This window comes from Pyrgilauda ruficollis, unplaced genomic scaffold (genome assembly GCF_017590135.1).
Source record: "Pyrgilauda ruficollis isolate IOZ18807 unplaced genomic scaffold, ASM1759013v1 scaffold22, whole genome shotgun sequence".
Lineage (NCBI taxonomy): Eukaryota > Metazoa > Chordata > Aves > Passeriformes > Passeridae > Pyrgilauda > Pyrgilauda ruficollis.
The window spans coordinates 5,664,422-5,687,510 of NW_024521428.1; the positions used below are offsets into that span (position 1 = coordinate 5,664,422).

The 23,089-nt window shown below is 37.8% G+C and overlaps 1 protein-coding gene across 1 annotated transcript in view; it reads left to right on the forward strand.

Annotated features, from left to right (window-relative positions):
- The first annotated feature begins 469 nt into the window (after positions 1-469).
- The window catches only part of GABRG3 (gamma-aminobutyric acid type A receptor subunit gamma3), a 288,817-nt gene continuing 266,197 nt past the window's right edge, over positions 470-23,089 (forward strand). Inside the window, exons 1-3 of the mRNA XM_041468500.1 lie at positions 470-522; positions 3,672-3,820; positions 16,823-16,890. Coding sequence (XP_041324434.1) covers positions 470-522; positions 3,672-3,820; positions 16,823-16,890 — 270 coding nt within the window. The remainder of the gene's footprint in view (positions 523-3,671; positions 3,821-16,822; positions 16,891-23,089) is intronic.

Here is a 23,089-nt window from a genome sequence, read left to right on the forward strand (position 1 = left end):
CCCGCGGCACCCGCGGCCCGGCGGGGCCCGGGCTGCTCCGCGCTGTGCACCGCCCGGGGCACGGCCAGCGCCAGCCCGGGCAGCGCCAGAGGCCGCGCCGCTGCACCCGGCAACTGGCTGCCGGCAAAGGGGACGCGCCGCAGCTCCGTGCCCGCTGAACACCTGTCAGCCCGCGGAGCCTGATTTATACCTGGCCTCTCCGCTGGGGATTTCCCCCTCGTTCCCATTTTCTCGTGGTCTCTAAATTTACCAATTTTTTTTTTTTTTTTTTTCTTTTCCCTCTCGCCTCCTCCCTCCCTTTTCGGAGCGTTGTGGAAGAGAGTGTTTTCTTCAGGGCATTAAGCTGAGAATACAGAGGAGGAGAGTCTCAGACCTTTACCTCACTGCCTGAATCTCCCTTCCATGTGAACATTCTGCAACGTTTCCTTGGTCCTGCCGCACCTCTCACCTGGCCAGCGCTGTCCGGACCATGTCCGCTAAGCTCCTGCCGGTTTTCTTCCTCCTCTCAGTGTTCCACGCCTGGTAAGTCTGCGTTCCCCTCGCCTTCTCTCCAGCCCCTCTCCTCTCTGCACTGGGGCTGGAGGGCTGAAATCCCATTTGCCGGAGTTTGCACAATATTGGGCACCCAGGAAGAACAATGGGCTCTCCCCACTTTCTTCCACGCAGTGCCGGGGCTCTGTTCCCAAACACCGGCTTATCCCGGTCCCATCCCGGGACCCGTCCGGCTCTGCGGTGCGCCCGGGACGGTGGCACCGCCGGTGTCCCTGCCCGGCCCCGCGTGAAGCCGCAGGTCGCCCGCGAGGGCCCTGTCCTGAGCCGGCCCGGCAGAAAGTTTAACCCCTCGGGGGGCTGCCGGCACCCGGTGGGACGGCGGCTGGAGCTGCCCGGGCTCCCCTCCCGGCCCCGGCTTCCCTCCACACCACCCCCGGGGGATCCGCGGGCGGGGTCGGCGTGAGGGGTGAGCCGCGGGATGCGTGATTCCCTGGTCCCCGCCTCAGCGCCGGGAAGGGTCTGCCCGGCAGGGTCTGGTATCCACTGTTAGAGGCCAGAGGGGCACAGCCGGCAGCGTCAGCCCAGACCTTTTAGACTTCGGTCCTTTTTGTTGTCCGGGGCTGTCGTACGCCCTCACAGAATAACCCGGGCAGAGGGGTCGGCTCAGCTCCCCCCTGTAAGAACCACCACCAGCCAGGCTACAGGCATGCTCAAAGGCCTTCCTCTGTCCTCCTTGGCAGCCTGCCCCACACCTGAGTGGTGTCTGTCTCCTGAATCCCCACAGGAACTAGAGAATGCTTCATGCCAGCTTCCACAGCAAGTGTGGGACACACCTATTGCAGGAAATCAACCCTTTCCTCTCTCTGACAACCTCTCAGAGTTTTCTAGACTTCCTCCCCTGCAGTTTATGCACAGTCTCTTCTCTGTCTCCTTATGGAATCAAAACTGATGAAGAGTTGGGGAAAGGATGTAGCCTTTCTTCCTTCCTGGTTTGAGACTGGCTTGTCATCACCCTGTAGTTACTTCTCTGGATAACAGGAATATGAGAGGAATTGGCAGGGTAACCTGTAGGGTTACAAAAGAAAAATGCAACCTCAAGTGCCTTGAAGGAGCACTATTGCCTTAACTATATGGAAGGGAAAAAAATAAATTCTTAAGGAAGAAAGCAAAAAAGCTTGAAAAATATGTGTCTAGTGTATTAGTCTGATCCATTGTGAAACCTCTCCCACCTCCAATCTTAATCTAGAAGATAGGTAGGGATTTAAATAGTTTGGAGGTACTTTCTAGGAAAAAAGCTGCGAGAGTGAGGGGATCTAAAAGGTCTGCCAGTGCTTCGTTAGACTCTTGTTAGTGACTTGTTTTAAAGCAGCATCTCCCTGAAATAGGAATCATGATACTACTTGAACTCAGTTCTCATTTCCAGGTGCAGTCTGAATGCCTCTGGTAAAGTTGTGGTGACTGCAGCAGAAAGACATATGATTTGTCCTTCTTTGCTATCTGCAATTCAGCACCACTGCAGAGCTTCAGCTCGGAAATATCAGCCATGTATGTTTGGAGATGATGCCTTCTTTGAGAATGCTTCTGTAGCAGCAGTATTAAAACACAAGGGCTTATCATGAATCTGATGGAAAAAAAAAATTCTCCCAAAATCCTCTTGAGTTTTTTTCAATGCTTATTGGGTGAATTGTAAAAACAAACAAACAAAGTCAAGTTTTAAAAAATACAGCTGAACAACAGAAAAGTAGTTGTTGTCTATTCAAAATTTTGTCCTAAGTTTTCTCTACTTTTACAACTCAGTTGTATGAGCTCTCTTCAGAAAATCCCCAGGGTTTAGGTTTAAAAATTATTTTTATACAGAAATTGTGCCTATAGCAATTGCAAATTGTGAGGTCATGTTAAGTGATTCATGGTTAATCTTTAGGGGCATATTGGCTGTAAAGCTGTTTCAGTTTAAAGTTTCATTATGTTCTCAAATAGTGGTCTTCGAACAATGTGAGGGTTGATGATACTCTGTGATTAAATTTTTATATTTGTATCAGTTTTTTTTTTAATGTTCACACAGTATTTATCAAGTCTTCTAGATATCTGAGGTATTTTAAAATACACTGGTGTCATTATGGAGAAAAGGAGGGGAGAGAAAGAAAGTTACACAGATGTGTGTTGCACATCCCATGAACAGACAAGGCTTGTTCTTCTCATTCTCCATTGCTTTGCACCTCACATAATTATTGACATTTATGTGAAAATGTTGCAGAATGATATCATATCCCCTGGGCAATTGCAGGTTGAAATAACACACGATTCCTTCCATAGGTTTCACCACTGAGGTTATCTTTTCTCCTGATAACTTCATCTCAGTCTGTCGTAGATTTTCTCCACTGAGAGGCATCAAACAGATTTGGTTTCTAAGATACCAAAAGATACATCTGATGAAGATATCATCTTCAAATCAACATTTTAAAGTCCATGCACAAAAAGCTGCACAAACGGAATTAGTCTTGTGTGAAAGTAGCTCTTGTGATTTCTGGCCAAACTGTAGTTTCACCACATTTGCATTAATATACCCTTAAAATAAACACAATCCACCTATAAAGGAATAAAGTTGCAACTCTTGGTGTAGTACTGTTTTTGAAAAAAGTTACTAAAGCTGCAAGGAAATTCAGATTAATTTACTCAATGTGTTTATGTGCTTGTGATAATCCATCTCAAATTCAAGGAATGAGCTCTTAATTCTAAGCCTTGTAATACATTAAACTCTGAAATTCATGCACTGAGAATATAATAATTTATTAATAGGATAAAATGATCAGGAAGCATTAACAGATCTGAATTTTTAATACTCTTATTAGCCTTTGTGCAAGAGATGAATCAGTTGTCTTGATGTATTAATAAAGTAATACTGCAGATGTTCGCTCTTTGTAAAAGTATATTGTAAACTAGTCAGAATAGGTTCATTAAAATACAGGATATAAAATACTACTCTGATAGCTGTATTATCTTCTAGAGTATAACTTTTTGAAGACACTTCCAGAGGACAATTTCTAAACAATTGTCAATCATGACCCGTCCACAGATACTCAGCAATTGTTAATGGGAAAATCCTGTTGCACCTGTTGCATCCTGCTGCATCCACTTTTAGTAATGTAAAATAATATCTATTTGTTTCATTTGTTTTGCAGTTCTAGAAAGGTTGAAGAGGATGAATATGAAGATGGAACAACTAACCAAAAATGGGTTTTAGCTCCAAAAACACAAGACACAGATGTGACTCTCATACTAAACAAGCTGTTGAGAGAGTATGACAAAAAGCTGCGGCCAGATATTGGAAGTAAGTACTTCTTTCTGCACAACTGAGGATAAACTTCTCTGGGTGCAGAGTAGATATGCTACTATATTCTAGAAGTGTGCGCAGATATCTGGGGAAGTGTAGATCAAGTTTTTTTGGCTGAAGTTGATTTCCAAGTAAGTATTTTAAAAATGCTAATTCTCACAAGGAAATCTGGTGGTAGCTTAGGGTCCTAAAATCTGGTTGGTTTGTACAGAGTTTGTGTAAGGATAGGGAAGGGCTACTTCTTAGTATTCAGCAGGTCTTTGGCAGAGGAAGGAACACACCTCTTTTGTCATCCAGTCCATACTGAAAATTTCACACTATGAGAGGCAAACAAAACCTCAGCATATTACAATAAAAAGTAGGACACAGCAAGAGAAGAATGTGCACCTGTTATCTTCAAAATATGACCCTGACAGTTACGTTCCTTAATGCAGAGAATAAGGCACTGGGATTTGCCTGTGTATAGGGCAACTCCAGAGATGATCTTCCACAAAACAACCGACATCTCCAAAAGAAATCTTATAGAATCAAAGTGTGTTGTGGTCAGCACTACTACATATAAGTATAAAATTTAAATAACAGCCTGTAGGTACCTGCATATAACCAACTTGGGCTATTTTGTTGTTTTAACTTGTATAATGAAGTTTCAAAGCAGTTGTGGGTTTTTTTGTTTGGGTTTTTGTTTTGTTTTGGTGGGGTATGTGGATAGATAGAATGTGGGATAACAGAGATAGTGGTGAAGGTAATCTCACCCCTAAGGAGTTACAGCTGCACTAATTAGCAAGAATTAGGAACAGATCTATGCTTAATAGGCCACAGCTGGATCCAATTAGGAGGGGTATTGTAGAAGAGTAGGTTGGCTGGTTGAGGAGGTTGGATGGAGTTTGTTGGCTGTGCTGAGAAGGAGGAGTCAGTGCTGTGAGGAGCTGCCCATGAGAAATCACCAAGAAGGTATGAAACCTTTGCAACAAGATGGCAACAGGGTGGGGGTTTTTTGTGTGTGTTTTTTGTGGTTTGTTTGTTGGGATTTTGTTGTTGTTTTTGTTTTTAGTGCTTGGCCTATTGCAGTTATGCCCTTTTTTCCCAGTTTACACCCCTAGAGCATAATGGCTGTAGTACAACTGCTGCTCAGTTTGTTCATAGCAAGTTTGTATGACAGAAATCAAGAGAGAAGTTGTCATTTATATTTACTGTACCTTTCATGTGCTTCAGAACAGACTGAGAATGGGGAATACTCAAAACAATCACCTAATATAGTTTGCTTTCCCTAAATATTTGCAGGGATTAGATGGAGACTTCCTACCACTGATTATAAGTGAAATTATGTTTGCTAATGGCACATGTATTGATATGCTTTCTAGGTGGTCCATTTGGATCAGTTTAGAGGGAAGTAAGAGCCATCTATATGTATTCATCATTAGAATTATTAGTGTCTCATTGCTACCCAATAATGCAGCAGTTGTAGGAAAAAAAGACTAACCTGTCATATTAAAAATGGGTCGGTTTAGTTCTTTTTTGTAGTTATTACTTTGATTTTTCCATAGTGTTTACGAAGATCATATTTGATAGGTGTGTCTGTTTTTATCACAAAGTGACATTATCTCTCTTTACTTAATTTATCATACTGGATTGAGCTGTTTTTAGTATCTGATGGAGAGGTGCTTTAACACACTTTCCCACCCATATCAACATCTGGAAGACAGTCTCAGATGATTTTTTAAATTTATTTTGTACACTGTGTCCTCAGATCACTGACTTAAGGCAGAGTGAATTACATTATGCTTCTTTGGGGCAAACTAATCACTCAACGTCCCCATATCAGTTGCCATAAAATCAGTAGAGTTCAGACATATCTTACAGCACTGGGAAGTCATTGTTGCCTAAATTATTCCTTTTGTGTCTCCACAACATTTTGTAAATCCTGTTTTAGAGAAAGGAGTCAAATTACACAGCTCTTCATATATCAAACGGAATTTATAGTCCTCAACTACATCTATTTCTATCAAGCATCTTGGTGCTAGGCCATTTTTTGTCTTTGATAGCAATCTGACTATTTCAGAACCTGAGTGTTGTTCAAATGCTACAGAAGTTAGTTCATCTCTGCTTCCTCCCCTAGTCCCTCTTTGCACCTCTCCTACCTTTGATGCAGATAAATAACATTGCCCTTTTGAAGTTGTGGAGCTGTTGCATTTGGCAAGGAGAACACAAGGGGAATGCTAGAGAATCAGGCATTACAGAACTTCCCTGAATTGCTGGCTGGTGCCTCACACACAAGCATGTCTTCCTTTCCATCTGGGAGCCAGTTATCCTCCTAACAAGGTGGTTGACATGTCCTGGCAACAGAATTTTCTTGCTGCTCTGAAGATCTCAGTATTAATACAAATACTTTAAAGCATAATACATACCAGCTAGACCACCAGGAAAAAATGGTAGTGTGCCAGGTAACATAGACCATACAATAAGAAAACACATGTTTTGGATGTTAGAGGAAGCATGGAGTGAACCAGCAGAAGAAGTGAGAAGTGATTCTCACATTCAAGCAGAAGTTCAGCCAATACCGGGGGTTAAATCCAGGACTCATGTACAGTCACCTGCTCACTACGGCCTTTACATTAGCATGGTACTGCTGGGAAGTAAACTGACCCACAGGACAGGGACACTCAGCATTTCATGTCACACTGCTCTTTATTCAGTTTTTCAATCCTTTATTGCAAATCCACTATTTCTAAAAGTGTGTACTTTTAGCTGTTGTCTGAGGAAATGATCTTTGTTCTGAATGCAGTCAGAAAGGCCTAGGAAATACTTTGCACTTTCTAAGGTTAGGATTGCCAGTTTCAGATCACTTGGGAAGACACTTCTGCAGCCAAAAACCATGGAGAGAAGGAGAAGATTGTGGCAAATAAAATATATCAAAGTGCATGCTGGCACAGGAAGTGACTTCTCTGTGATTTTCATTCTTCTCAGGGCAACTGATATTTTGGCTAGCTCAAAATAGAGTCCTACCTGGTACAGGCATATTCTGAGTGCCCTTTTGCCATATTATGGGCACTGACATCGTCAGCAATCACATCTCCTCCAGGCCACCAGTGCAGCCATCAGTGAGGGCACTGTGAACACTTAGCTACCCTCTTTCTTCCTCTGTCACCCAAGCACATGTAAACCACTGTAAAGGGTGAGTAGGTCACTGCTTGGATGCAAGGCTAGGACTTTTTTTTTCCACTCGTCCTGGCCTATACTTGGCCTCAGCTTCCATGTAAATGACTGTTGTTCAGGTCATAGGCACAATCTGCGCTTAGCACTTCAGGCATCACCTGCAAGGTTCCAAGCCAGGATTTTTAAAGTATGGATTGAACAAACTAAATATTAGGCAAAACAGCTAACCTGTGAAGGCTATTAGCAAAGTGATACCTTAACAGGACCTGTCTTGCTAAAAGGGGATTTCCTTTGATCTTTGGAAACAAAGCAGTGTTCTACCAGCAGGGGAATGCCTGACTGCATCCCCTGTGGCCACACTTGGCAGATTTCTTGTCTCCATGAATATCATGGCTTTTGAGGGCTTTTATTTTACTGGTGGTATCTGGAAAGTTTCTATTATACTGCAAAAAATACTTGCCTTTTTGAATTGGGAAAAATAAAAGAAAGAAAGCACTTTATACTGAACAGCTAATAACAGTGTACTCATTAGATCAAAAAGAAAAGTGTTTATGATGTAAAGCATCTTTCACCTATTTTTTTACCAGCTGCAATTATAGATCTGAGATACTCAGGTCTTTTGCATGGTATTAAAGGCACCAGTCCTAGAAAAAAACTAAGCCAATTCACAACTATGAAGGTCTTAACATCTCTTCCCCAGGCAGGTATTCTGTGTTTTGTTTCAAAGTGCTTTGAAGTGAAGACCTGTTTAATGGATATGCATCATTTTCTGTGTGCAGTAAGACTTGCTACCCTGCAAGTGTGCTTTTTTTCCTCCCATGTAACATTGATATAAATCCTGAAATTTAGTAGGACCAGGTTCTGGCCCTGAAATTTTACTTCCTCTTTATTAATAAAATGAAACAGAACTATTAGGCAAACCAACAGGGCACAGAACAGAATTATGATAATTACAGCTAAAAAAATCTCAGTTTCATTTAGATTCTAGTAATAAACCAGATTTTTGTAATTGATTTTTTTTTATTTGATTGACAGGTCTAAAATTTAAATTACAATAAAAACCCTCCTACACAAACAAACAAAAACAAAAGAAAACCCAATAATGGAGCAAAACACAGTTTCATTCAAAGTCAGTTTACTTTAATGAAATCTTCCCTCTCACCTTCCTTAGTGGATGGCTTAGACCACAACAAAGTTCTGGAAAAGAAAAGCTACCTTCAGAACCCTACATGGTTTCAAGCTTAACTTCATATGGAACATAATTTGCCTTAAACAGAAAATTTGTCACAAAGTGGAAAGTTTTCCAGTCACATTCCCTGAGTGAGCTTACATGTGGAAATTAATATGCTGTCTTTTTCTTTCATTGTGAAAGTTACCCATCAAAAAGTTAGTATGTGAGAGCTTTCTGAAATATGCCATTAGTAGTGGGAGGGAAAAAGTCTCACCCTAGATTAGGTTTTGAATGGGAGAGTAGTAAGGAAATTTGTATTGCATATTTGCATCTTCGGCTTCTCAGACATATCATTACACTAAGGAAGCCTCTGAATTGCATATGTTGAAGAAAGCTTCACCAGTCTGTGTTACCAATTTTGCTTTTAATCCGTCCTTCAGTCCGTCCTTCCTGTGGTTTCCTCTTGGATCCTCTAAAATTATTTGATCCTTGCAGCCTCTGGCAGTCATCTGTATTTATTTTGTATTTATAAGCCAAAATAAATTCACTTTGGAACATGAAATATCCTGACTCCACCAGTTCTAGCTCTCTTGAGAGTCATGCTGGTTTTCTTTACTCCTCCCGTTTGAATCAGCAAACACAGAAGACTAAGCTTTGTCTGATGTGCTTTACCATGCTGTTTGGGAGCATTTACAGCAGTCCTCTTTTTAAAGCAGTTAAACGTTTCCTTTGCAACTAATTTAACCAGTTTCTCAGTGTGTGCAAGGAGCAAATCTGTTGGTTGAGAGGAAACACTCTGTTGGTTTTAAAAGAGTATGTCCTTTTCCAGGCACAGTCCTATTGAAAATCTTCAGTTCTGAAGCAGTATCACAATCTTTCTCCTGTCTGACCTGCTTTCCTACCATGTTGCACAGAAATGAACCCCAAGGTGCACCACAGGCGATTACCACAGAGGCTGTCAAGTTATTTTTGCTAGCTGCTGATTGCCACACCTGATGCTCTTTAAATTAGCTCCAGCTAGGTTTCCCCATATGTGGTGACAGAAGGCTGCATATTGCCTGACAGATCAAAATATTTTCCAGATCATAGTGCAGAGGAAGCTGTGAAGTGTCATGCAAGGTCAAATTACTACTTTCTGCTCAAAGTCTTTTTTGGTGCTGGCCTACAAGACAGTGTCAGGCATCTTATAACATGAAGTAGTGAGAGAGACATTCATTGCTTCAGGATTGATCATAGATAGTTGTACCTGGACAGCCACCTTCTGTGCAAAGGTAGAGCACATGGGAAGGAGAGATGGGGTAAATTCTGTTTGTATTATGGCAGCACTCAGGAGGGGAAAGCCTTAGTCCTGGATCCAACGTCTGTAGTACTGGGCAGCGCAGAAGATTGTAGAGTTTAGTCTAATTTAGATTTATATGGAAGAATAAACTTGAATAACCTGTTGTTGAGGACACAGAGTGCTGTGGCTAAGACCTGATAGGAAACAGGGCTGAATATACTGAGAGCTGAATGAAAAAAGTCATAACAAAAGAATTCAGAAATGCTTTCATTATTGTTGCTGATAATTCCATTTTTCTTCTTTTTTGGTGGGGTTAAAGTGGATTGTCTTCCTTTCAGAGACTTTTGTTCTGATTTGCCGTCTAACTAGAAATCCTCAGGAAGAGGAATATTCCTGAGGAAGGGATTGCTGTTCAATGAAGATGAGAAAGATCTCTGTTCTAGGTGGGATGATAGAAGGGATTTCTTCTGATTCTGCAGTTCTAATTCTCTACCACTTTCAGGAACTGATGCTTTCTTTTGCAGTGTTGGCCATGAACATTTCTAGACTATTAATAGTAAGGTTAGAAAATTAAGGGTAAACTACTCTATGAACACTCCAAAATACCCATTTCAGGTTTTTGTGATATATGTTTGAGTTGTGAAAGATTACATAAACAAATAGTCTTGGTTTGATATTGGTCCAGTGCATTAAACATAGGCTCTTGCAAAATCCTGCATGGAAGCAACTCTGATTAAGACTGGATCTTCACAGTGAGCTTTCTTCATGCCTGAATTCTGCTTTTCTAATTGCTTAACCATGGACTGAGTACAGGGAAATTTTTACCTTGGCTTTCTGACCTGCTTTGGTTCATAGCTTTTCAACCCTCAGGGGAAACATCCTACTTTTTATTCATCCTTTTCTCAGGTAAGATTTTAATGTGCCATACTGAAAGAATAAGTAGAGAAATATTAGTCCAGTGCATTGAGCCTGAAGCCCTACAACTCAATGTTTCTGCTTAAAACTCTCCAAAGAAGCCCAGTTTCATTTTCTTTTTTTAGATCACCTGATTTAAATGAAAGGCTGGAAAGCAACACTTTAATTTGAAGCTTACTGTACTTCAATATGTAGAAATATTTTACTATTCAAACACTGTTTTTCTGAATTTACCTCATAATTTACTGCCAATAATTTACCCCTGGTAATGTAGTTCTTTGCCTATATAAAATGCTTGTTTCTCTCATTTCTAAGAAGCCACTTGTATCTTTGCAATACTTAAGCCTTGTGTGTAATCTGTGAGGTTGAAAAAAAGTACTGCTTTTGTGTTTTACGCAATTACTAAACAGCAAGCTCCCTTAAAATACAACCTTATCTTTGTGAATGTAAATAATTAATTTACACAGATGACTTTTATTTTGTGTTTTATTTCCTAACAGTGACTATTTGCTGAACTGGCTTGATGCATACACAGATAGAATATTTTTCTTGAATAGCCTTGTAGGTGGGAAAGTTTGGTTGACAGTTAATGTTTGCCTAACTCTTAGTCTTAACTGTCACACACAAAACTAAATGTAGAAGATGCTAGTTCTTATTCTCTCTTCTTTTCTATAGCTTCACTATAATATTTTTTAATTCTAGGGGATAATAGGAGTATAGCATACAAACTTTCTGTATGCTATGAGTTCAAAGTTAGTTAAGAGTCATGGAAAGGTTTAACATGGGAAAATTCTTTTCTTCTTATCCCTTCTCTCTCTGATTACCCAGACTATGCCGTCATTAAGGAGGTTTCTTAGAAGTATTTGTAAACTGCAAGGATGTTCAGTGTTAGTTGCCATTTTGAGGTCATGGCACAAGCTAATTGTTCTGTCATCTTTAAACAGAGACATATTATGTTCTGCACATATTATTTTAAATATTGTTGCTCATATTTACATCTGTATAGTTTTCTCATGGCTATTATTGTTCATCCAGACCCTGGTTGCTAGCTGGTTTTACTTTGCAGGAACAAATTCTATTATTTTTCAGTCTTACGACTTCACACAGGAAGTCTCCTCTCTGATGAATATAAGTAAAACAAAAATTAGAACTGTAGGGATTGATTGAAAAACAAGCCTAACCATTAAGATATACAGTTTTCATTCCACAACATAATACTTGAAAAATTACAGCTTGTGCATTAGGGAATGGTAAATGAAGGATGAAAGTGCTGAAGGTTGATTGATAGTTATGGTGGGAAATGAAGAATAAAAGTGATTTGTAGTTAATTGAGGGAGTCCGTTTATGTGCACACTGTCATTCACACTCCTGGACAAAATGACAACCAAACCTGGCATGTAAAAAAATACTGTTTTCAGGGGACTGTGTTCTCATCCTGGTATTGCATTAATCCAAGCTAGCTTTCTTCTTTTTCATTTGCAGTTCCGTTTTGGTAGTTTGAACCTAAAACATATGGATGTCATTTCTGTCAGTTTCTGTGTCTGTAGCAAGTGGAGGACTTTGACATCTGTTTTCAAGCCTGTTCTCTTCCATGCAGGAAGAATGAGGGTTTTTAATTTTCCTCACTGATAGATTCGCAGCATTGTAGAAAAGAATCATTGAATAATTTAGGTTGGAAAAGATTCTTGTGTGAGTCCAACCCTTAATCTAACACTGCCAAATCCAACGCTAGACCATGTCCTCAAGTGCCACATCCACTCATCTTTTAGATACCTCCAGTGAGGTATCTAAACCTGTTACCAGGTTTTTCTTCAAATGTGGTGATTTGTTGTAAAATGGAGATGTGTTAGCCGACAGTACTTAGTCTTGAGAAGTGACTTGTTAGCATAGTAGTTCGTTTTATAGGAGCAGCTAGGCAAATAGATGTTGACTATAAAGTAATGTAGGAAAATTTGAATAGTCATGATCACTAATGCAAAGTAAAAATTAACACTATAATCACTACTATTGCAGTTACCAATAACTGTGTAGTGATTTATTACAGATTTGTCCTAATTTAAAAATAGCAATTTATGTGGTAATGAGAGAATGTAAAATATCATTATAGAGCAATATAAAAAAAAAAATCTCATTAGTGCAGAGCCAATCTTGTTAGTCATTTGCTTTCAGAAGTCTTGTGAAATTTGGGCAGAACTCAAGTGGCCCTGTAGTTCTTGAACAGAGATCATACTGTGATTTTTATGTAGTTATGTGCCTTCTAAAAATCTGGTTCTAGTTGTTTTGCTTCTATAAATGTGTATTGGTCTACAACATTTTTTACCACTGCTGTGTTGGATAAAACCAGATTAAACCTGGATGTTGTTTGAACAATGTAAGAAAGGTTAACTCTCAAAAACAAAAAAATAAAACAAAAAGAAAAAATGATGACAGCTCAGTAAGACATACTCCATTTAATTGAGCTTGTAAAAATATTTCTTAATATTAAAATTTTTACAATACACCTAAATATTTATGATTTATACAGGAACATTAGTGCTATTTGGACAGACTTCAAATGTGGAGGAAGCTTTCTGTAGGAAGAAAAGTGGTTTCATTCATGAAATAAGCATCCATTCTGAATAGTGGATATATCAAAAATTAAGAGATATATCAAAAATTAAGAGATATTTTAAAAGGACAGGATAATTCAGAGTAGTAAATAAGCGTACGAAAATGGCAGGAAATTTTTGCAGATTTTTTCCCCTACATGACATGAAATTGTATAACATTCCCTCTTTTGATTTACTCAGGAGTCTTCTAAAATTCTCCTGATTCATCTGTTGAGTTTTTTTATACACATGATCAATTCACATACGTCCAACAGTAATGTCTTTATGGATTTTAATGAGATTCAAGCTCAGGTTCTGGTTTTTTTCACCAGTGCAAATCCAGAATGCAGGATTAGAAGAATCCTATAGTTGTCCTAGGTGTGTTTTGAACTGTCAGGTTTTTTTAAGTTTGTAGGCACTACTTGTTGGCATCGTCTTTGTCATGTGATAGTTACAGAGCTGACTGGAATATAAACATTGTCTGTCTCAAAGCCAGGGCATTTGGATCAGGGGACCTTAGTTTTGTTTAAAAACATTTTGATTTGCTTTATAAATGCCGATCTCAATTAAAAGCAGCATGTTTGAAGATTAAATGACTGTGATAAGCAGCTAGGTTACCTTAGGTAGCCCTGAGTAGCAGTGTAACACTGCAGTTACTCAGATGTGCTTACACTGTCTTTTAGGGAAAGTTACTGCCATATACTAAGTAGTATTTCAGAGAACTTAGAGAACACTGGCACATTTGTTGACAGCCTTTAATTGCTCTCTTGCATGTGGTGTACACATGGTTCTGTCAGTATTTTTTCTAAGTTTCTGACAGCTCTTTAGAACTATTTTTGGGTTTAGGCCAATAACAAAACAGTACTGTAGCTGAGTATCCATACTTAATCTTATTGTCAGCTTAATGAGATTCAAGCTCAGGTTCTGGTTTTTTTCACCAGTGCAAATCCACAATGCAGGATTAGAAGAATCCTATACTTGTCCTAGGTGTGTTTTGAACTATCAGGTTTTTTTAAATTAGTGAGTTATTAACACTTTAATTGTTCTGTCAACAACACTGTGAGCAGTCTCCTAGTGCAAGAAAAAAAGCTCCATCTGTAGCTTAACAACTCCATGTGTGGCTTGAATTCCTTCATGAAGTGAGCGTTCACAAATGAATGCAATACACAGAAAAACTGAGCAGGCATTGAAATTGCAGAATCACAGAATAGTTGGAAGGGAGCACAGTGGATCATCTGGTCCAGCCTTCCTGATAGTGCAGCTATTGCATATTTCTATGAAACTCAGTTTATTTTCAAGAGCGTTGTGGGGCGAGTTCTTTCTAATAAGACATGATAACTTTAAGACTCATTTATTTCCTTTGTCATAATACATTTTGGAGGAAATAGTCTTAAAACCTTGCTTCATTTTGGTTGGTATTTTGAAATAAAAATTTATGGTAATGAATATAAAATTCATACGTGATAAACCTTTGTTTGTGTGTGTTTATATCCATGAAAGACCACATGCAACAAGAACTATGCTCTTCTGTCTTTTCTTTTAAAACCTGAACACATATTTATCATATAACCAAATTACAATTGTATTTTTTACCTTTGCCTAGGAAAATAAAAGAATTCAAAGAAACTTTCAATTTTTTAAAAAATTTGAACAAGTATAATAGCTCACTTGTATTTTTTTATTATTTATTTTCAATTTGAATTTCACTGCAAATATCTGATAGAAGTGACTGTTGCTTAGTGTTCTGTTTCAAGGTTATACCTTTACTATAAGATCAAATTCTCTTTAGCATTAATACGCAGTGCTTAGGTTTATTTTTTGCACCATAAGAGAATTCAAGAGAATTCAGCACATTCAGGAGAAATTATCACCTCATATTCTATTTATATACTTAACTGCAATGATTAAACAGATTAAAAAAACAGATTTCAAGGGCTGTGTTCTGGTCCTGAATTTTGTTCCTGATCCTGCCAAGATTCAGTTGCATGCCAGTTTGCATCCTTAAGTCTTGTGCCATTAATGTTCACCAGAACTCCTTAGCCTTGAACTTCCAGGTAGACACGTGCATAAACCCTATAAAGCTTAGAGCTCTTTATTCCATGGATGCTGTTCTGGTGGAAGAAGTAACTGTAGTTTCTTGCTATTACCAATTCCTGTGTAATGACATTTATTACTGCATTTTGAGGGAACTCATTACCAGAAGCTGCTAGACTCCTATTTAGTTATTAGCTGAGTACAATTAGAATTGCTTTAATCAGCTGAGCTTGTTCAGCTGAATTCACATTTTCTTTTGCTAAAAGAGAGATCTGAGTTCATCAGCCAGTACTTCAGACAGTTTGAAACCATGACCTTAAATAATCCCGGATGTTCTGACCGTATGCAGTCAAGAAATGTGTTATTTAATGAATTAGAGAGAATGGTTATCATCTTTAACCACTCCTTGTACTCAGTTTAATGTCTGTTTTTTTGCAACAGGGGATATAGCCTTCCTAATGACATGTACATACCAAATTCTTACAGGACAAGCCAGCATGCAAATTCTTTTTTCATAACTATCTAAATTTTCAAGTACTTTAAAACTACTTGATGCTTCTTTGATAGTCTGAAATTTGGGGGATGCAGGCAAAAAATATTCATCTTCTAATGTGAAGATTCCTGCTATCTACAGCTTTGTGCCAGATAGCTCTAGACCAATTGACTGATTGTTACCAGAGATAAGCTTCCACCAGGACCTTGGTATTTAACTGTTCCTCACTTCTCTGCTCAGTAGCTTCCCAGAGGGAAGCTTTCTGAGTTTTGCATGGCTGATATGTCTGCATTTCCTCCTTGTAGGAGGCTTGGGGGTTAGTGAAAAAAGTCTAAGTCCAACATAGTTCCCAAACTTCATTGGTTTGAATACTCTCTGGAGATTTTTGAAAACAATGTGGACGAGAAGGTGCTTCTATGGGATAGAAAGATGTCCAACAGAAGCTGTCGGCTTACTATTGTTTGCATCAGTTCTCGCTATGCAGGTTAAAACACCATTTATTCTTTATGCTTAGTTTTGAGTCAGCTAACTGGAGAAAGTAAACCACTAATTTCAATTTAGAGCTTAATGTATACTGTGTGGGGCTGGAAGAATGGCAGTATAAGTAAAAAAATTAATGTGTCTTCTGGTGTAAGAGTGGCATTATTTTGGAGTTAGATTATGTTGCCAGTAAGAGCTCAGTTATATCCAGCAGCTACACTGACACCAAAGATGCTGAAAGAAAGAGAAATCCTAATGGCCTGAGCAAAAGAAAGGAATACAGAACTTGTTTTGGCTTATAAAGTCCTCAAAGTCTGAAAACATGGAAGATCTTATGGGAAATGTGCATCGACTAAACCAAATCAAATTCAAAAGCCTTTGAATGAAAGAGTGCAAAGGCAGTGTGGACTGAGTCTGAATGAAAGAAGAGTTGCTTAGGTTTAGCTAATCAGATCTCATAGAGATTTTGCTCTAAGTTAAGATGATTTCAGGGCTGATGAGATGAAGAAATCTGGAAAAACAGGCTAGTGGACCTGACTGTTGAGGCAAAGGGAAAAAATAATATGCTGCATTATTTCTACTTTCATGTCAAGCTTCTTAGGTTTGGGCTTTACTTTGAGATACCGTGCCTAGCACTGAAAGTTTCTTTAACACATTGTTGCTGACAAATTGGAGTTGTGATGATGAAGTGGTACAGGTTTTAATTTATGACAGTTTTTTTTTGTTGGGTAGGAGGAATAGAACCATATTTTCCTAAAAATACATTATCCATATTTCTCAGTAGTTGTACCTGAAAAAAAGAACTTATGATTATTGGGGAAAAAAGTATTTAAAATTATTATTTATGTTGTCTGCAAAATAATATTAATTTTTTTTTCCTCCACAGTAAAACCGACAGTTATTGATGTTGACATTTATGTTAACAGCATTGGTCCTGTATCATCAATAAATATGGTAAGTGACTTACTTAGATTTTTATCTGGATTGCTGATCTTGGCATCAACACTAACTTTTGAAAAAGACATTAAGTACCCCAGTGATAAGTTGTTTTGATTCTGATTTACTCCTGTCTTCAGCTATAATTCTGGTTTTTGTGTCTCATCAAGAGAACAAATCTGTAAGCAATATTACGTTCTGTGTAATATCTTGAAAAATGCTGATAGGTCTTCAGTGGTAAAATAGCCATCTTAGGACAAAAAAAGTATGAAGTGAAGTCATTTCCAAGAAAACTCTTGAGATGTTGTTTCAAGATGCAATCAAATACACAGAGCTTAATAATGTGGAGTTAATGAAAGTCATCATATAATAACAGCATATTTATTTGTAATTCATAATCTCTTCAGTGGTTGTTTTTCTTTCACTGAGTTACTAACAATCTTGAATGTAAAAGTATAATTTTGAAGAAGTTATACATAGATGTACTGCATGTGTAAAGGCAGGAGAAACTGAAAGAGTGTGATGGTGTGGCAGTAATAAACCTATGGTTGGTCCCTTGTTACAGTCTGAACTCTAAGTCTTTCCTCAGTGCTGCAGCAACATATTCAGATTTAGAAAGAAAGCTGAATATTTGTGTAGCTATGGGGTTATGGGTAGCTGTGGCTGCTTGTGTAACTTTTGAGTTTGGATTCATCATATTATTCCCCTTCTTAAATTAGGTTGATTTTTTTTTTTTAATACAATTTGGAAATGGAGGACCTGTTAATATCTTCCTGTACTTAAAGATTTTAAAATAACCTCTTCAAAGCAATGTCTCTTTTCCACAATGGCATTCAAAGGCTGCTGTGTACAATGTTCCTATAAGAATCTAATGAATGCATTGCATGTATCTTTTGTATTTTTGGAAGAAAAGCTCCTGAATTTAAAAGGTGTCTGTTCAGCTTTATTATTTGGCTTTGCCTATAAATATGAAAGAAGGCAAATCATTGCAGCATATCAAAAATAAGGTGGTCAGAGACTCCTATGCACCCTCGCAGTTGAAAATCTGGCAAGTAAACACAGAAACAAATTATGTGCTGTGGACAAATTGGTGTCATATTCACCAACTGTGAAATGTGTTGATTGCTATTTCATGTGAAGTACTGAATGTCAAGCAATGGGAGTAGCTGCTCCATTCTTGAACTAATAAATAGCTAATTATTTTGCCCTTCCCTGATGGCCTACCATAATGACTTCTGTGGAGAACAATTTATTGGAAGGTCCTCTGGCTTGCATTTACTCTAGGAATGGGCATTCTGTTCAGAAGCAATGGGGACAATGTGTTTTTGCTCTTTGCCTCTCTGAATTTGTTTGTAAGTAGAATTTTGGGGTGCTGGAAAAGTATGTGGAATAATAAGAAAGCATTTCATCAAAACCACTTTAGGTAGAAAGAAAAAATTAGTAATAGAAGAAATCAGTGGGTTTTGGATGATTGTAGCAAAGTCTTACTTATGCATTAACTTTGAGTTTGAGATACCCTTTGAGTTCAACATACCCAAAAATAGATAAATGCACCAAAATATCAGTTTTAAAAATGCATATTTTATTATAATAAATGGTCTCATTAGGATAGTTAATGAGTGTATGACATTGAGATATTTCTTGCTTTCAGCTGAAGAAAAAATATATGCAATGTGTAAGGGCAGAATAAGTAAAATAATGAAATAGAAAATTTAGGTATCTGAGGTTTAAGGACCCAAGGCTGCATAAAGTTATATTTAAACATTTGAATAGAAATGGAACTAAATTAAATGAAACTTTTGAATAGAAATTATTTCAGATGTGCTTGTTGTGGACAGTACATCCCACTGAAACTGAATGTGAAATACCTTAGTACTTTTGAACTTCATTTCTGTTCTCAAAACTAATTACCAATATAGGAAATTAACATTAGGCACTCAAATGTAACAAACCTTTGTCCAGAAGCTCAATTTCTGCTCTGTTACTTTGGCATTTGTCCAAACATACATAAGAGAGCAGTAATGATCTTGCAGTCTCAAATTTACAGCGAAGACGGCAAGTCCTCACAAAATTGCCATCCACTGTGCTGTGTGATGGCTTGTCTCTGCAGTGGCAGAACTGATTGAGAAGCTTCTTTTTACACAATAACACAATTTGTGTTATTTCAACTGTTTGGCTACAGTATTCAGTAGCCATCATTTGGTCTACTGGAAGAAAAAGATCGAACACTTTTTGGAATTAAAAATAATAATTTATTTACTTTTAAGTAAGCAGTTTTTCATGTAGACTGTGAACCACTGAAGCATGGGTACACAAAGAGCTGAACAGAAATAGAAACTAGAAATTACCTGTGTTAGAGAAGAGGAAGAAAGGAAGTCTTCAGTCTGGTATCTATCATATAACCGAAATTTCAGGCGGAGAGGAATGTGCATGAAAATCTCATTTCAAGAGGAAAAAAAAAGAGGGATTCTTGGTAGAACCCACCTATGCTCTTTTTCTCACCAGGCAAGAACTTTTAACTTTTCTCCCCTATATTGTTATTAAAAGTTGAGCTGTTCTGTCCAGGCAACTCAGTAAGGTGGTGGCTCATTTAGCAAAAAGAGCGATGATTACTTTGATTTCCATCTCTTCTATTTCAAGGGTGAGATCATCAACACGTACAAGGCAGACTTTCCTGCTGTGTACTTCCAAACTTAGACCTTAGCTCAATTACTTTTTTCTTAGTCTGCAGCACTTCTGAGGGAAAATCATGTGGAGCTTCTCTAGAAATCAAACTCTGCATGTATATTTTCTGATCAGTTTTCATCAGTAATTTTCATCTAGTGGGTGAAACCTAGGAAATCATTTTCTTTAAGATATTTTTTCAATGGATGTTCAGCTGAATGTTCAAGCTGATTTTGTAGAGCAAAGCTTTTCAGATGTCACTAACTGCTGCAATTATGTTTAGACTTGAGTATGAATATTAATATCTGTTTCTTTAACAGTCAGGAAAAAGACAGTTGCTGTCAGACACCTACTTGTAGCAAAGTTATTCTCAGATGAATTGCATGTGAATACAAGGAAGAATGAAACTTTTTAGACTGAGGCTGTAACTACCACATGGGGAAGAAATGTTAGCCATCAAAAAGGCTTCAAGTCAAAGGAGAGATAGTGTTCTGTGGCAAAGACAGCATAATCCACAGGAATATACGGCTAACCCTGCATTCCAGACTTTCTGCGGAGAGTTGCTGCCGCTTGCCCTAGAAGTCTCATCAGTGTCTCATTTTCTAGATTCTTTCAATATGTCTATTTTAAACCTCAAGATTTCCAGAAAGAGTGAAACAGTAATGTGGTTGGTGTTCTATTAGAGACTCATCATTATAATATCTTTATGAAGAAAATGGGAACTTGTTTTCTTAATAGACAGGGGTGACTCCTCCTTTGTCTGTGACATGAAAGATTTCTTTGGGTCATGGTTTAAAAAACCTGGTATGAAGAAATAGCTATTGTGTAATAATAGACAAGGAAAAACAGACTGAATAATGAACTGAGTGATACTAGGAAGTGGTTGTGAAGGGCAATAAATTCAAATAAGTAATTTCAGCATTTTGAGTTATGATATGTTATGGGAGATACTGTTGATTATTATGAGTATTTTGAATTTAAAATGCCAAGATACATGAATGCCCATTCAAAAATTTTAGGTCTTTTTAATAAGTAAAAGCCATCCTATGTATAAATATCTTGATGCCTGTCCTTTATCAAGAACATAATAGGATGTGAGCTTAGACTCATTTAAAGGATACAAAAACGGGTTTATTCAAAAGTAAATGACAAATGCATTCTATGAGCCAAATTGTATGTTCCTGTGTGCACATTATATTTCTTTGTCTTGGTTTTCATCATCTAATAAAGTAAGTTAAAGAAATCTGCAATTTGCCACTTCAAGGTGCAATGTCATTAGAGACATTGAGAGATTAGAGAGGTTGTATTGTAGGATGCAAGATTTTAATTGTCTTTTCTTACTGAAAATCTTTGTTATATCTGTAATTATAATGAATGCTCTTCCACTATATTAGGAGATCTTAATGGTCCTCTAAATGAGTTCTTTTAATTAGTTTTTTAAATTTTAGAATTCATTTGCAATTTTTTTCCTCATGCTTTATATTATAAACCAGATGTATGAATTCCATATCATGCAGTTTTTATATATCTGCCTTTTTTTCTTTTCTTTAGTATTTTCTATTGAAAATGGTGTCCAGGAAGCATATGTTTTTGCATTAAAACCCATAATCCATTTTTTGTCAACCCTCCAGTTCTTGTCAATAGCTGTAAAGGTTTATAGATTGCCTTGTAAACCATAGTCTTAACTTGGCTTACTGTAGCCTGGTTTTCTACAGATAAGCAATGCTGGCTTGTCTGTAAAAGAACAGAAGAGGGAAAGAGACCAATAATCAAATTGGGAACTAGACATAAATAGTGGGGGAAAAATCCCCTAGAAGTAGTTTTGTGAGACAGAAAGGTAAACATGCTGAGATTAAATAGACTATTAAACTTCAGTGGCATCAAAGCCTGTGTATTTGTGCATTCACACATACAGGGTTAACCGAGTAGCTAGAAGAATCTGAGATTGCAGCACAAATTGCTAGTGAAGGAAGAATTTTACACCTGTGTGGTTTTTGCAACTGGAGTTTCATTTTAACACAGCTCTACAGAAAGAATGTTAAAGAGTGTGAGAAGCAATTTTATGAACTGTACTTACTTGTCCATAAAAATAATAATGTGTTACCTGTTGGTCATCTCTTTATTCTCAAGTATTCTTAAATGGCAATTCAGAGTGTTTCTTTTATGTACTTCATCACTTCATTCTATTGTGTCCACTCTCTAGGCTGTGCCATATATCTTTATGGGCGCTATATTTCCTATTTTTTCAGTTAAGTGTTCTAAAATAAAAGCAATTTTTACTCTATTTTACCCTTTAATGTATTGGTAGACTTCTTTGAACTTCAGTTTCAAAGTCCCCACATGCTCGTTTTGCTTCTCCACTGGACACTATAGGTATCTTAAAGAATAGTCTTGATCTGGAGCCTTGTCTAAAGTACTACTCAAAACTTATAATTAAGCCTGAATTTCTTACATGCTTTCAGTCTTTATGTCTATTTGTTTGATATGTCTATTTGTCTTTGTCTTTTTGTTAAAATTATTGTTAGAACAGCTGCAGTTATAGAAACATAGCCTGCTGAATCTTTCCATCATATGGCAAAGCTACTTTATAGCCAGATTTTGTCCCATTTTCAGCCCACTATGAAATATCCCCAAGTATTTCCTTTACAAACATCTTCTCAAAGATAGTGCAAGTCACTGTTTGAGCACAAGGCTGATGGCCTGTTAATTGTTATCTTGAAGTGTGCTTTTCTAACTCTATCTCACTATCTCACCAGTTGTGTAGGGAGATGGTTTCAGTTATTTTTGAGGAGTGAGTTTTCCAGTTGATGAGTTCAGATAATCACTAAAATAATGGAATGCCTTGGGCTATTTGTATTTTTCCCTAAAATCGTACAAGCTTCTTTGTTGCTCTGTGACCTAAAAGAAAACTCATGTACTGGACTAAATTTTAGTCTGAGTGGGTCTGTTTGTTTACAAGGACTAATATACTAATCATGCACCTAAACATTTTTCTAGATTATGATCTACTCTTCTTGTTTCTAGAGCGTATTTATATACTGTCACTAAGTTTGTATTTCTCATAATAAAAAAATGTATGCATTAGAGAACTTTTATGATGAACGGACTTTTTTCTGAGAACAAAGTCACCTCTCATACAGGCTCGTTCTTGTTGCCTTAAGCTCTGGCAGTCAGTGCCTCACTATGAAAATATTTCTGGGAGGTGGTAGTAATAAAATGAAATTGGACTTTATCTGTGGCTTCTGTTCCACCACTCTTTGTGAGAGGCTTGTATAATATCAGAAGTGAAACTGACTGGAAAAGAGAAGCTGGGGCTGGGGAAATGAACATGGATTGATTTTTTTTTTTTTTTTTTTTCCCCCACATATCACCTCGGCAGCCTCTGCGGTTTGGTCTTTTCTAGAGCTCCACTTTGTGTAACTAAAACAGGGCCTGGGAGATAGAGACTTGGATAAAGAAGGGCCGTAGGCTGCTCTTGTTTGAGGTGCAATGGGATGAACTAGAATAACGTTAATTTTTCTGCAATGCGGCTTGTGTGCTGTGATGTGCAGCA